Below are 12,386 nucleotides of genomic sequence, written 5' to 3' on the forward strand. Positions count from 1 at the left end.
GAATGCCTAAAGCTTGTATTTGCTTTATTGTCTTATATTACAAAAAATATATAATTATAGATAGAAGGCAAAGAACTCTGAAGCCTAGAGGTGTGAGGTAGTGTGTAGTAGTCTAATTAAGATGGCAGAGACAGATGTAGAAATCATGAACTTTCATGAGCAGAAGTGATTACAGATTACAAACCAGTGCTTGACATTTCCTGCTTTAAACCTCTGATGCACACAGTCTATACTGACAGTGTTAATGGTCCTTATTCCAAGTTCAAAGTCTTCACTGACCTTGAATGTCCAAGCTGTAGGGATCTTTCACACGAATAGCAGGATCCAAAACTTTATAAATGACCTTGAAGAGCAGGTAAAAGATTTATTAGAACTTCAGTTGATGAATACAATATGCATCCAATTCATATGAGGACAGTCATCTCCATAAACCTTAATATTTTCATTTGATCAAACTCTGTGTGTCTATGTTTTAAACCATTTATATTTACCTTCTGAAATTATCTTTATATTGCAGCTTTTTCATGTGATTGTATGAGTCTTCCATTCCTTAGCTTGATTCAAAGTGTTTGTGACCAAGATTAGCACTAACAGCGCTAATTAATATAACATAGGCAGTTTATTTATTAGAAGATCAGTTTTAAATGTAACATGATGATAAAATATTAAGGAGCAACCACAGGGAGAGTTTAGATAAATAACTTCACATAATGACATTGCATCTGCTCATGGCACGATGGAGGGGTGCTGAACAATTGCTGCCCACTCTTCCACAGGGACAGGGATTAAATGCAGAGTTCAAGGTACCACTACATTGTACATTGTGTGATTATGGTAGAAAGGGTTCTGTTCCTTACTTCTTCTTCTTCTTATTATAATTTTATATATTATTATCATTTTTTAAATCAACAAAAATGTATTTGGCAGCACTGTAAACAAATACAACACTAAAGAAATGCTGACTCTTCTGTTGTTTTTGTGATATAGCACTTGCTCAGCCAGCGTTTGCTGGAAAACTAAACCACACTTGCTGTTTCACTTGATAATAACTTTAAAACATTACTTTGAAACAACAAGTTTTTGGACAAAAAGAACAAATCACATTTTCTCATTATCTTACAACTGCCCATTGTCTTTATCAAATCATAATTTCAGATGTAATAATAATAATAATTGTAATAAATAATACTTAAAGATATATAGTGAGACACAATGGTCTGGGGGATTGGACATTTCTTATGGGCTTTTTTATGCACTATGTTGTTTTGCTAACGTCATTAATAAACAAAATCAACATCTCAATCCCATCCCAATCAGACTTTTTTCTAGTTTTGGGAAACATAAGCTGTCATTTTCTTTTGTCTGAGGTCCAATCCAACCTACTGAACGCGTCAAACATGCACCTTAAATGAGTAAGATGTATACACAACACCTCTTCTACTTCTTACCTCTCCATTAGTGGATGGTTCGATGTCGGAGTAACGTTCCTCACAGATTACATCATTGATGTGTTGCAAGCCATTGGAAGGTATGCTGGGAAAGGTCCTGGTACAGTTTGAGGCAAAGTAGCGGTAAGGGCGCCATGTGCGTCCAAAATCAGCCGATCGCTCGATGATCATAGCTGCAGGCCTGAAAGTCTGAGGAGGGAAAGAGAGAATGGAGTCCGTTTAATGTAATCTGCACACACTCCAAGTATTTTGGTGTTGATGTTATTTACTGTTTAGAGACAGCACATGGGGATCATAGTGAGGCTTTTATTGTAGGTATAAACATCCATCCATCCATCATCTGTACATATTCTATGTACGCCGCTTAATCCTCTGCAGGGTCGCGGGGGGGCTGGAGCCTATCCCAGCTGACTTAGGGCGAAGGCAGGGGACACCCTGGACAGGTCGCCAGTCCATCGCAGGGCCACACATAGAGACGAACACTCTTACACACTCTCATTCACATTCACACCTACGGACAATTTAGAATGATCAATTAACCTCAGTATGTTTTTGGACTGTGGGAGGAAGCCGGAGTACCCGGTGAAAACCCACACTTGCACAGGGAGAACATACAAACTCCACACAGAAAGATCCCAGGCGTCCCAACTGGGCTCTAGCTGTGAGGCAGCAGTGCTAGCCACTGGGCCACTGTGCAGCCAGGTATAAACATAATACAGGTAATTTAATTAGTCATGACCTACATAAAAAACTATCCCAGATTGATTTATCGGGATCGTGTGTTTGCTTTACTAACAGGATAATGGATTCAAGCCTGATGGAATGCAGCTGTCCAGTTTCTAAGTGTACACAACAAACACTAGCCTAGACAAGTATGCACCATGACATGCTTAAACACAAACAGTGTAGTCAACACAAACACACACATACACACTGAAACCCACATACGTGCATACCTTGAATTTCATGATGAGATGTGTGAAGTGGAATTCGGCCTCCAGGTTCAGTCTGATGCTGACGTTCTCCTCTCCTGTAGAGGAAGTAACTGTCACTCAGCGTCTGAACAACACATCTCATGTGTAAGTCTAGTTTCCTCAAGTCAAAATCGGCCAGACTGTCTAACTGAGGGAGACCTTTACATTTCCTTCAGTGCATTATTGTCTCTCCTTCAATATTATGATTACATTACTACTTTTTCTCATTTTCTTCTATCAGTGCATCTCAAAAGTATTCTCAAGCATTTGGAATTATATTTACAGTTAGCGATTTTGTAAAATCCTGGTAAAATGTATAAGTTTGTTACCATCAGAAACACCACAACAAGAGCAAACACAGTCCTTGCACACATATACTCTCATACATGTACGAGGACAGAGGCAGTCAGCTCAGTGCATCTACTTGTGTATTGTTATGGAGTAAATACACAACTCTTATGCCCACAAACCGTTGACAGACTGCCACCAGGTGTGGTTTCCATTGCTGTCCATGAGGTAGATGACGTTTTCGATGCGGTGGCTGTTTCTGTGGTAATGGTCGTAACGATGCTGGGAGTTACATTCGAAACATTTGTCTGACTCCTGTCGAGGCAGAAAACACACATTTACTCTTTGAGAGTAAAGTCGATGGCTCAGAAAGTTTTCCTCAGATATGGTGATGAAAACGGAATTGAAACACTTCAGTTGTGATTAAAACAACACAAAACAAAACAAAAAAAGCTGGTAGACATTCAGGTTTTATAATTGAAGGACATTTAGATTTGTACCATAAACCACCTGCGAATGTTGCACTTCATGGGGAACAATTAAAACAACTTGCTGTGAATCTTAAAAAACACATACATGTACAGTGAGTATTCAGAAATGGATTAATCAATAAGACATTGCTTGATTAAATTTTGTCTCCACAGGTTGTGTCATGTGCATTTTATAGTGTTGATCCAGCCCCTATGATAGAGCTGTTTCCTCAGGTGAAGGAAACCTTTCATCTGTCAGGCTGAAATAATGTGAGTAATGTGCAATGGTGTGCCAGTACCGGTGTGAATGGGACAAAAGCCAGAGGGAACTGGATTGTGCCTCCACAGGGTCAAAAGGTTAAAAAGGAAAAATGGTCTGTGGGAGAGCAAAGAAAGAAAGAAAGCAAAGATGTTGAGGAAGAGAAGAGAGGCAGAGAGACAGTGGCAGGTGTGAAGAGTCTACAGCTCTCTGAGCGTTTTGACTTAAGTCAATCATGTGACTTTGAGTGTTTATTTGCCACAAACAGATTACTTTAAAATACATTGACTGTAATAGGCTGGAGACAGGGTGCGCGCAGCTGCATTTTATTTTGGCATTCATGTTAACAGGTCAGTTCGTTCACAGTGGATGCCTGCGACAAGCTTCTCACGCACATGCCAACTTTAGGTGCTCCCTCGCATCCTCTAGAAATTCTGTGTTTCGTCTATTTCTACAGTGACACTCGACCGGAAAATGACCAGTAGACAGTCATATGGACATCATGCCAGAATTTCGTAACAATTTTGATGTCTGTATGCGTAGAATATGTCATAGTCATGAAGAGTACACACAAAAGAAGTGAGGGTGTCTTTCCTGTGCACTCTCTTTCTGTCATTTTCATTTCCTCTCCTTTTCCCCTTCTCATTCCCCATCTGGCTCTCTCGCTCTTTCAGCAGGGTAAAGAAAAATCAAGTCATCATATCTATTGATAACTGTTAAAGTCAAACCCTGTGTAAACATAAACATGTGAGTGAGCAGCAGGAGAGCAGTGACAGCAGTGAACACTGTAACCTGCAGAGCAACGAGATTCACTTGGGTGTGTGTGTCTCTTCTTTTCCCCTCTCCTCTGTGTAATGCTATGTTCATGAATTAAAGTACATTTCCCCTCAGCAATCCTGTACATCAATACCAATGGAGGTCACCTCCATAAGGCACTGCTGCACGCAGGCTGATAATCACAAAAGTGAAAGCTGAAGATTAGAATCCAATGTTTATTCCTCCAAAAGGTCTGACTCTTCGTCTGACTCTCTCATCTCTGCCCTCCATTCTGCCAGGCCCTCCCATCACAACACTCAGCAAACATCTTTTGTTTTGATGAGACTGAGAGACCCTTAGCAGCAGAATTTATATATTGTGCATCGAAACAGCTTTCACTCATTATCTCATTCTCATTGTGGCACTAAATGAGATGCCAGCAAGTCACCAGCCAGCAAGTTAAATTCTCTGGCAAACACGAACGTTTACTGAAAATTGCATGGCCATCAACTTTATCTGCGGAGATACTTCAGTCTGGGCCAAAGCCACCTGACCAACTGACAACCCTAAATTTATGCCACTAAACAGGATCATAGCAGACTAGAGTTATAGACTCTTTTCATGGCAGAAATTTTGACTCGTCATAGCAGGAAAATCACAGATGTATGGCTATTCATCAAGTAGATGGCTGCATTCCATTTTGGTGAGCTAGTTCCAGGGTCTGGTATTTTGCACACCCGGAACACTTAACAGAATGGAGCTATAGTTGAAGTCAGTGGTCACACCTGTGCTTTTCCTACTTTGACAGTTTTGTCTGTCTGCTTTGAAAAAGAAGGATACAAGAACCATGCAACAATGTCACAAAATGTCAAGACCTCTGTGTGTGCTCATGGGTACACAGAGGGCATACAGACTGATGTAAATGTTGCACCCACTGCATCAATGATTCAGGGGATTATAAGGGACCCTGTGTGGCGCTGACATTAACGGAAGAGGAGGATGAGCGAAGAATGGAGGGAAAATGCCTTCAATGTGACAAAGTAGAAGGCAGAAGAAGAGAAGGAAGGGTTTGAAGTCAGAGGGCATGGGAAACATACATAAATGTGGGGACCAAGGCCAAGAGCAAGAACTTGAATGAAGGAGTGTACTAGAAAAGTTAGAAAGGGTGGCTAGAGAAAGGACGGTGCAGGTGAGAGAAGTGGGTACGCAGTGGAGAGGGGTCTCACACAGCCCAGCAGGGGTGAAGGACAAAGGCAGGGGCCTGCTGAGTGCGAGAGAGAGGCTGAGATAGGGTCAAAGGGGGTACATTTGAGAAGGGGCCATGAAGAGGAGAGCAAGGGGGTAAACAGGCAGAGGAGGGTACTTTTTTCGAGAGAAACAGTGGATTCCAGGGCAGCGTTTCTTAATTAGGTTGTTGTCATGGGTGATTAAGCTGCTAACAAGAACATGGCTGTTAAATAGAACTGAGAGAACTGAAAAGGAATGCCTAAAGTGTGCTGGAAGTGGTGTGTGTTCATGGACGCGTACATGACCACATGTGCACACACACCCACTTGTACATGTGTACGTGTGAGCGACTGTGTGTTTTTTACATGCATGCTTGCCTTCTTCACCCACCCTCCCTACTCCCGGCATAAATCGCCTAAACTCTCAGCTCAGACCCCCGGCTGCTGAAAAGGGCATTCCTCTCTGTGGCCCATCCATCCTAACACAGTGTCCTAATTAGAGAGCCTTTCTGTGACAGCACTGAGTATTCACTGCTGCTTCTTAGTGTTTACAATAATTGAGGTCGATGAGCAAGAAAAGCACTGCTGTAAAAAAAAAAAAAAACAAGTTTATGTTCATGGTTTTGGTGTTTTGTATACAAGTAAAATAACATTTATATTAATCTTCTCTGACTTTGAAATTGTTAAAGCGTCATCTGGTACTTCTGGCCGGGTCTAAACTTGTGTGGCTTGAAGACACTCCCTCCCTTCGCTGAGCTCTTATTTATCACCCATTAGTCAAGCCTGCTCAGTCCAACTATAAGGCTTTCTGCTCCAACAATACACTGAAGTAAGTCTGATGTTGATTCGAAAATGTCTTTGTCACACCCCAATGGTGGCTTTAAAGAAAAAGTGAACCTGACCTCCCTCATTCAGTTTCCTTTTCACCTCATGCATTTTCACACCAAATTAGCATGTATATAAAGGTTGTCTTATTTTTGAAGCAGGTGTACCTGCTAAAAATAGGCAATTGTCTAATTTCCTTTGAAAGTAGATGGGTTTACCTTTCTGTTCTTTCCCAGTAGTTTCATGTTCAACGTAACAGTGCGGAGACTGCAGAGTCATTTGACACTGGAATAAATAGCGATTGTGCTCTTTCCCAGTGAAGACAAACCACATATCAGGTCAGTGCCTCTTAGTGGATCATTTTTCCAATGTCAAACGAGAAATAGTTACAATTGTTATACTGATTTCCCTGCTGATACCACAGTATCTGTTGTCTCTGTTGATCCCATGTCTCTGACTACTTCTGTAACATCCATTTCTTTTTCATCATTTACCATCACGTTTTTCTTCCCTTTAATTTTTACTTCACTTGCCATTGAAGCTTGCCTAATGTTACACTCTCTTCCAGGTGGCCCTTTTAATGTCTTCAATGCAATCGGCTTTGCAGTAGCTACCTAAAAACACTGCTGTTCCTTACATAAAAAACTATGCAATCTGATCTCACAAGGAACAAAAAGAGAAAGGCGCTAGAAGGATGTCAAACAGAAATGATTGATGAGCTTGTGGACGTTTAAAAGCTGTGAGACAAGTGTTCGGTGTGGGCCTCTAACAGACCAGCACCTGGATATATGGCACAACAAGTTGTCACCATATCCCGCCCCTTATTGTAACAGAGGGCCTCTCACCATCAGAGAATGTCAATCATGTTCACCTGGAAGTTGACACTGTTTGATTTTCCTGCCCTGAGGCAATGGAAGCACAAGTGCATACATGTAGTTGCATGACAACACATGAGGAATGGAGGTCAATGTGACATTGAACACATCTGATTTCAGAAATTTAGATGAGTTAGAAAAGCAACTGCATGCTTCAGAGGTGAAGGAGAGACTGTGACAGGCTGTTGTCTCGCATCACACACGTGTGAACTAAGGGTGTAAAACAAAGTTACAATCTCTATGTATAGCTGTATCTGTGTCGGTTTATTACACAAAATATCACAAAAGAATGTGTGGATTCATGTTGGAAGTGGGCGGGGCTTAAAACATTTTTGCTTCAATCTCTGAGTTAAATTGGTTTCTGCAGCCATTTACTGTATATTCTAGCAGCACACATATCTAAGTGTTAAAGCTGTCTAACTGTTAATGAGGAGGGATGCACCAATTTGTTTATTTAGTAATAGGACGATATGCGTGTGTTGAATAACATGGGCATTTGGGCAAATAAGGTGGAATTCACCGATGTCAGTGGGTGCTGTTAATCCGTCACACCACATTCAATTTGCACTGGGTGCAAGCCATGTCCAGCCCAATCTCACTGCGGACCGTGGCCTTAAACTCCACTCTCCAAATTCTCTCCAAATCTCTGATAATGTGCTGTATGCATTCGTCATTCGTATTCAAACAAAAGTAGGTGGTGTGGGAGTACTACACTGTTTCTGAGAAAGATATGCCACTTGCAGATTGCAACATACTTCAGTGACTGCATGTACTCTTTGGTGAGAGCCCTGAGAGGTCTTTTAAGAGACGGCTGACATGGAACATCTTATTAAAACAACAAAGACTGCATTATTAGAGGCTGTAAATAAACTCTGTTCTAACTAACTCTGATGCCATTTTCTGCACCCCAAGCTCACTGATAACCAGCTATATGGAACTCTACTTTGAATGAGATGTTAAACAACATGCATACAGCAGCCCTCTACGGACTAAATCAATTTCAAAATCTGAAATCATATCAGCCACGCTGCAAAAAAAAAACAAAAACAACTAGAAATGATGTGTGTTTCCTCTCTTGTGGTCAACTTTGTCTGGTAATCACTGGCCTCAACTCAAACTTTTATCACTGAGTCATTCGAGGAGAACACAGTGAGAGACAGAGAGTGTGTGTGTGACTAAGGTGTGGCTGACTTGTGTGTATACCTGGGGCCTGATACTGAAAGGCGTCAGGGGGACTTGCACATGGAAACCAAGCAACAGACAAACAGACGAACAGATGAACAAATGAAGATGGAAAGGTGGAGACTGAAGGATGAAGATGGATGAATGCATGAAAGAGAGAACAAACAAGCCATCCCATTTTTCCTTGCATTGACTACAGGGTGCCACACATTGTAAAGGGGTTTGTGGCAGGGTGCTGAGAGACCAATCAGGCAGGTGGGAAGGCTGAACAGAAGGTACATGAACAACTTTCCAACATAGGGACAATTGGGCTTTTATTGTAGCAGCGATTAAAATGCCAATTCTGGAAAAATCAATGAAAATTACAGCACATAAATGTGCACTTGAAAGAGAAATAGGCATGATTAGCCTATGATTAGCAGGACGCTCTAACGGGAAAATCAGAATCAGCCAACATTATCAGTTGCCAGCACTCATAGAGTAAATGTGGACTGTGGACACTGAAAGTGTAACTAATGGAACCTCATCTTGAATGTGTGTTAATGTGAGTCCTGACCTGCAGATGGCTGACGATGCAATAGTGCTCAGGCTCGGTCAGGCCGCAAGTAGAGGTGGCAGATAGGTTGACACCCCGTCCAATTAGAAGGTTTCCTGTCGCAGGGTAACAGCTTCCTTCCGTGCAGCCATGAGGGCCTGATGGGAGCTCCTGTCCAATCACACTGAGAGCTGCGAGAGGAAGGCAGAAACAAAGGATTTTTTATTTTATTTTATTATAATCATGAATTATCATCCTACTCACCACACTATCAACTTTAAATGTGATGTCATAGCCGTGTTGAAATCCAGTGAGAACATCTAATTGTAATCACATCATGTCATTTAAAAGTTATCAGTGATCACTTGAGGGATATGAGCAATAGCTTCAAGTTAATGTTCACTGGATTCAAGGTGTTTAGGCTTCATAGGTTTCCAAAGTGTTCTTGGTACTACTTTATAAGAAATAAGCACACGATTTAAAGGACCAGCATCCATGTGTTTTCTGTTATATAAAGGGGTACCATGTCATTTTGGAGAAGAAATCCAAACTCCAAATTTTTATATTTACAATATTAATGAGGTGATAATACAGACTCAGAAATTCAGACAGACTCAGTTTTCTTAGCTTAGATTCCTTGGCCAGTCAGCCACTGTTATTTCATGTATATGATGCCGAGGCACAAGTTAAGTTAAGGACATGTGGTGCGAAGAGGAGAACGCTTTTAAACCTGGCATAAAGATATATGTCAGTGGTAACGGGATTATATTCAGCGTGCAGTATAACCAAGACATAAACTTGGATGCTAGGAAACTGTTTTGCACCCACTCAGCAATTCTAATTGGACTGAATAGGCACCATAATGGCATTTGGTATCTAGTTCTAAATATATGAATATGGGGACTTCAACCATTCTGAACTGCAGGGAAATGAATACCAACTGTACCAGCTAAACTGAACAGCTGTGAAAGAGATCAAATTTAACTTTACAACAGCATCACCAGCACTTTCTGCTCACATGCACTTTAATTAGGCAAGTTTGCCTGCTCTTCCCACTTTGTAACACGATCCATCTGGCATAGCTAGATGAAATGAATACAATGAAAGATGTGTAACATTGTCTGTAGACTGATAAATAAATAAATGAATTAATTTATAGAGTAAAGATGTCAGTATAGTAAAGTGTTGAGCCATGCTAACTCTACATGTTCCCTGAGTATCTACGGTAAAATTAGTCCTCCTCATAGACAGCAGGACTGGCTACACAGAAATATGGTGTCGTATAAATAATAAGATCATTGTTATGGTTTAACTTTGAAGACATTGCTGACATCCCAGAAACAAATTGCCATAATGAACTTGTGAGCAGAAGCACATTAACTACAACGCTTTTAAATGTTTTGGCCCTAGTCCCTCAAACTCTCTCCCTCACCCATGTTAACGCTCTCTCTGCATCACTGAATCTGAACAAAAGGCCTCATCAGGGTTATGCAAGAGACAGCAAGAGTAAGGGGCAGAGAGAAGAACAACAAGATAAAATATGGTAAAGAAAAGCTGAAAGATGGATGGAAAAAATATGTGGACACAACAAAATTTAGAAGGCTTGGAAAGGGGGTATAACAGAGTTTACAAACCAACCACCAGAGCCTACACTGCATGTACATGACACAATACAGAGAGAAATTTTTAAATTCACGTCCTGTAGATCTCACCATACAGATGACTAAGGAGAAGGAAGGAGATGAATATGTGGGGGAGCAGGTAAAAAATCTGTTTATTAGTGTTCGAAAAAGTGCTCAACCACATGGAATATGAAATGAAAATCAAGTTATTTCTGTGCCTGCATAAAAACTATCAGCAGTGCACAGAGTGATACGGGATGAGAGATGTTGACAGAGATACCGGAGGAGCTTTCATCCAGTAGATGTTCCCAAAACAACCGGGCAGCAACACGTTGAGGCATGATGGGAAAAAAATGGATTGGCTTATTTGGAATCATAAGCATCCTCTGTCTAAAATGCATATCTCCATCCAACAGACTACACTATAGTATAAGCATTCGAAAAACACGAGTGCCCTGTGCAGCCCAAGTGTGAGAGTGTTCACTGACACATATTTTCATATTTGGGAGGATAAAAACTTAAGTATGTATCTTGAAGAGGTACATATTCCCACAATATCAAACTCTTGAGTAAATTGTGGTCTTGTATATACTCAGGTAATTATCCTCAATGCAAAATAATGTGAATCCCTGATACAATATTTTCTGGATCAGTGTCTGTTTCCAAATTAATTTCAGAATTCTTTGAATATCTTTAATAATAATAATATTGTTGTTGTTATATGAGCTTGTGTAGAGTAAATCAGGGCTATTATCAAGCCTTTTAACCACTTTATTCAGACAGTCAGATCTGGTTTTAGGGAGCTTAATGACAAAAAGGTGAAAATCCTAGCCAGGACATGTCATCTCATTGTTGTTGGCTTGTCCATGAGATGATCATGATGATGATGGTGAATTTTCATCTGGTGTAGAGTATTGGCAAGGCTGACCATATATCCAAGAATGACTGTCTGTACAATTCAATCATTTTGCAATAAAATAGATTTTGTTCTGATGATCATTAAAATCATTAAAATACTTTTTAAAAGAACTTCTGTGCATATGTCATGCTAAGTCTATTATAAAGGAGAAGATTTTCTCTGTTGAAGCTATAACAGAGTACAGCTCCTCCAGTCCTCCTTCACACACACACACACACACACACACACACACACACACACACACACACACACACACACACACACACACACACACACACACACACACACACACAAATGGTGTATAAAAGTCTTGGCCCCAGTTCAAGTAAAAGATTGAACAGATTTTCTGAATTCCTGTGAAACATTAACAATGCTTGACTGACATTGTCGCTGATAAACCTGCCAGCACACCATCAGCCTGTAATGTTCATTCTACTGCACGAGTACACTTTGTCATAAATATAAAAAAGGATCGGAGTAAATTGAGACATGTATTTACACACATTGTATAGGCAGGTGCACAAATGTCTAGCGTGCCCATGCAGAACTGCACATAAATGAGTTGGAAGGCAATCTTGTGGACTGTAGATAAGATCAAACACACCCTGGTCAAACATAAAACACAAGGCAGCACTGCAACACTGAAACTCAAGGATCAAATATAAAGATACACGGCTGCAAAAAAGAATGTATATCATTCATAAAGACATATGAGAAGTAGAAAAACTAAAAATGTTTCTTTTCTAAAGCTGAAATTTACACCCAATGGTTCCACCACTCTATTGAAACAAGCCCTTCAAGAATACAAAATCAGGGAAACAAGTATGACATTACACAATGGTTCACTCACTGGCTGCCTCAGATAAGGCACCATGATTTACAGAACATAGATGTAAATCTTCCTGCCATAAACACAAAAACAAGTTAGAACTGGGTTATGTGGCGTAAATATAATATTGCAATATTTTCGGCTTCATAAATGCTGAGACTGGGCAGCAAAAACATTT

The 12,386-nt window shown here is 40.5% G+C and overlaps 1 protein-coding gene across 2 annotated transcripts in view; it reads right to left on the reverse strand.

Annotated features, from left to right (window-relative positions):
• The window catches only part of lamb2l (laminin, beta 2-like), a 56,346-nt gene that overhangs the window by 21,716 nt on the left and 22,244 nt on the right, over positions 1-12,386 (reverse strand). For both annotated transcript variants that reach the window (XM_037103755.1, XM_037103754.1), the window contains exons 3-7: positions 8,860-9,029; positions 2,893-3,025; positions 2,405-2,478; positions 1,449-1,637; positions 280-343 (exon numbers count right to left, since the gene is read on the reverse strand). In XM_037103755.1, the coding sequence (XP_036959650.1) occupies positions 280-343; positions 1,449-1,637; positions 2,405-2,478; positions 2,893-3,025; positions 8,860-9,029 (630 nt within the window). The remainder of the gene's footprint in view (positions 1-279; positions 344-1,448; positions 1,638-2,404; positions 2,479-2,892; positions 3,026-8,859; positions 9,030-12,386) is intronic.

This window comes from Acanthopagrus latus, chromosome 7, assembly GCF_904848185.1.
Source record: "Acanthopagrus latus isolate v.2019 chromosome 7, fAcaLat1.1, whole genome shotgun sequence".
Taxonomy (NCBI): Eukaryota; Metazoa; Chordata; class Actinopteri; order Spariformes; family Sparidae; genus Acanthopagrus; species Acanthopagrus latus.